Source organism: Anopheles merus, chromosome X, assembly GCF_017562075.2.
Source record: "Anopheles merus strain MAF chromosome X, AmerM5.1, whole genome shotgun sequence".
Classification (NCBI taxonomy): Eukaryota; Metazoa; Arthropoda; class Insecta; order Diptera; family Culicidae; genus Anopheles; species Anopheles merus.
The window spans coordinates 16,839,884-16,843,487 of NC_054081.1; the positions used below are offsets into that span (position 1 = coordinate 16,839,884).

The following is a 3,604-nucleotide window of genomic DNA, read 5'->3' on the forward strand; positions in this document are numbered from 1 at the left end:
GGCACGTACCGAACGAAACTGTGCTCTGGACAGGGCTTTCCACCACCAGGTATACAAAGGACGTCAAGGGCTAACAGAATATCACTCGAAACGGCATGAGAAAGTTAAATTTAATTAATAAACAGGAAGGATCAACTCCACAGGGGAATCACACATCTATCAGAAAGATATATTTTCAATACACATCTTACACGAATATAATCATTATTATCATTATATTACACGATTTTACCTATCCTGTCTGAGAAACCCTGGGAAATATCAAGAATGATTCAGGCAAATAACTGCACACGGTTGGTCACTCATACTAACAAGACAATAACACAAAGCCGATCGCTCATACCGCACGTACCCTTTCTTTGTTCAAATATTGTGAAGTTAGTAACTTCGTCGTGGCAAGCATTGTGCAAGTGTCTAAGTGCAAGTCTAAGCTAGTGGAACTTTCCCTATCGAACGCTACAATTCTTGTTTGTCGTTGAGTGACATTATCCGTGATCGGTTTCAAGTGTTTCAGAGTCCGAAGCAGCGGCTAAGCCATGGCTACCACCCCAGAAAAGGAGCTGAATGCGTTGGAATTGGGCGACCTGGCCCCCATGGCGATTGATGCAGGGAGTGATCTGAAATCGTTTGTTCAGGAGCGGGATGAGCAGAAGGTCGCTCAAGATCAGAATGCCGAGAAGCCGGATGAAGATCAGTCGAAGATCGAGAAGGCTCTGGCAGAGGCAATGAGCGACATTGTGGAGCGAGGTGAAAGTGAAGCCATCAGTGGAAGGCCAATAGGTGAAAATGACAAGCCAGAAGCTTTGGAGGATGTCCCGGAAGAGGCAAACAGCGTGGACGAGGATCACGTCGAGCAAGAGACCACTCACGACACAGCTCACGACGGGGCTCACGATGAAGCCATCGAAGAAATCTCGAAAGATGTAGGCGAAGATGAAGAACGCCGTGCAAGTGTTGAGGTCGGTGGGCAAGAAGCAGGTGTAGATGAGTTTGCTAATGTTACGTATTTTCCTTCCTTAGGTTTAAGATGTTGAAACGTGGAGCTGACGATGAGCTGAGTTGGTGTGCTGATTCCTACCACCAGTAGCAGAGGGAGTGAAGGGAGCGAATGAACCGGAAGATGAACCGTGGGTGTCTCAATGATGGTGGATGTAGTCTTGCAATTTTCGATACATGGATAAAAAATGTGATGTACTTTCGGTCAATCAAAATTATTGAATAAAATTAAAGCAAATATTTAGAAAAAATGCAATTTGAACTCAGCCATTCTTTCGGATCCGTCCGCCTGTTGTATTAGCAGTAGTTTTTGTCTATTCTACTCTACTCTTTAGCCGCTTGAAGGGCTAAAATGCCTTCAGGGGTGAGAACATGGGTCAAAAGCGATTATGTTACTTGACAAGTCATATATCGTTGCCAATATTTTCTTCCGTGGAATATTCGTGGAAATCCCGTTGGGATTTGCTGGTCCAAAAAATTAATGCAAACATAATATTTCAAATCATCGTGTTGTAATCCCGAACATGCACTAGAGCAGCAGTTTTCATCCTTTTTGCAGCTTTTCCCCATATGTGAGTATACGTTGTATTCTCCCTCCCGCACAACTTCAGTGCGCTGGGTTTGGTGGTTGGGGGGGGGGGGTTGGGAGGGGGTTAAGTACGGTTTAGTATAGCCAGTGTCCATGTGTTTGTCTATCCTGTTTTACAATTTATAAATTAGTAGAAACTGCATTTCTTGGCATGCAGCTTTTTTCAGTCCCGCTTATTGCCTGTTTCATCATAGACCTTGATACTTAACCTTGTGGCGATTTTCTGTTGCTACTAATCAACAAACCACTTGGCAACACTTCTTCCGGCCGCCTCAGCAGATCAAACTTGAAGGTTTTAAATATTTCTTTCCATCTTTTTTCCCCAAAATTTTGGCATAAGAGGGTTAATAGTATTTTCATTATTCCCACGAACACCACATGTCATTTTGGATGTCACATCTATTGTCTTGAGTTGGCCTTAAGTTGGCAAAGACGTTTTCGCAACATTATACACCGAATCGCTGATCGGAACCAGAGTCTCCTTGCATATTTTCTTTAAGCATATTGCATATTTATGCAGAAAAATAATTTTCCTTTTTTATTATCTTATTTTGGATTAAATAGGGAGTGTTCAATTGTGGAAAATTTTCGGATGATTGTTCGTTTCTTTCGTAGAGTCTGTTGATAATTGTCTTTGTTACTTGTACTGATCGTAAGCCAGAGATGCAGAGAATGGAAAAGCCTTTTCACTCCTTATTTATTAATTTGCTACAACTTTTTTTTATTAAAACAATATAAATCCGTTTAAGCAAATACACACTATTCCCTAACTTTACACGACCATCAACGTGTTTTATTCGTTATTTGTTTTATTTCATCATTTACTATCAATTGTATGTAGTTTATGAAAAGACTCATTATTTTTTGCCATTTTGCTTATTTTTGCCTTTTAGTTCTATTTCAGATAATTCGTTGAAAGCAAGAGGTTTTATGTGATACGATACAATAATATTCTTAAAAAAAATCTAGTAAATTTCAATTTCTCTGCAGTTTTTAAATTTTTATTCTATCACTAGGGATGTGCCTACAAAACAATAACTCTGATAGGATTTGTTCCGCTTCGATAACAACTCCCCAAATCATGCAGTTGCTTCATCAAGAAGTTATTACACTGCATATTTAAGTTTCAACAAAATGTACTAAGTTGAACATTGTAAACGCTACACAAATTTATTGGATGAATAATCTTTATTTCAATTATTATTTTTAAAGATATAAATATTTTAGTTATGGCACATTGCCATTTGTGAAATTTTGATCGAAAATATCCTCCAATGAAAGTCAAAATTCTCCCCTTGGGGGGAATTCTCCGCCGGTTGAAAACCGCTGCACTAGAGCTTAGATATTGGAACTTTATATTTATGTACTTCTTTGTCAACTGTGATGTATGCTGCATTATCCATCTACGGAGTTTATAAATCGAAGGGACTCCTCTCTGTAGTCGCTCAGTCCGCTTACCGTTGAATCCGCCATTCCTATGTCAGCGACGTCATATGAGTTAAATAGGTTTCATCTGCGGGTTACTTGCTTCCTCTATTCCTCGATTGAACCCAATTTACTTGCCTCTATTTGTTTGAATGTACCTTGCCGCAGCCTAGATCGCCGTCATCCTTCAGCAGTTGTAATACGATATATTTTATTGCCCGTGTAGCTTGGATGATCGCGATGCCAATTGAAGCTCAGGATGAACCGCTGAACCGATATTTTTTCCATGCCACATTTTGACCGATGTCTGCGGGAGTTTCGAAGCACACGAAGAATAAGTTGATCAGCAATGCCGATTCAGGTCACTTTATTTAAATCATTTATATTTGTTTGTTAAGTGGTTATAGTTAACTTTCATTCCTAAATTTACTTTTGTTGAAAAACGTTTCAAGTTAAATAAACAAACTAAATCGAATCAACCCACCCGTCAATTTGACGGGTTCCATAGAGATAGGTATACCACATATGTATCTGCAAATCTATGAAAGTTATGAAAATAATACTTATACTACAAACTCATAGTATGCAATGATA

The 3,604-nt window shown here is 39.3% G+C and overlaps 1 protein-coding gene across 1 annotated transcript; it reads left to right on the forward strand.

Annotated features, from left to right (window-relative positions):
- Positions 1–352: 352 nt before the first annotated feature.
- LOC121594262 lies at positions 353–1,236 on the forward strand. The gene is made up of 2 exons (XM_041917335.1): positions 353–959; positions 1,021–1,236. The coding sequence occupies exons 1-2, from the start codon at positions 537–539 to the stop codon at positions 1,024–1,026; spliced, it is 429 nt and encodes a 142-aa protein (XP_041773269.1). The 5' UTR covers positions 353–536; the 3' UTR covers positions 1,027–1,236.
- Positions 1,237–3,604: the final 2,368 nt, after the last annotated feature.

Bases quoted from the DNA above. Each gene is read 5' to 3' on its own strand.
- LOC121594262 (XM_041917335.1), top strand. From the start codon at position 537: ATGGCTACCACCCCAGAAAAGGAGCTGAATGCGTTGGAATTGGGCGAC.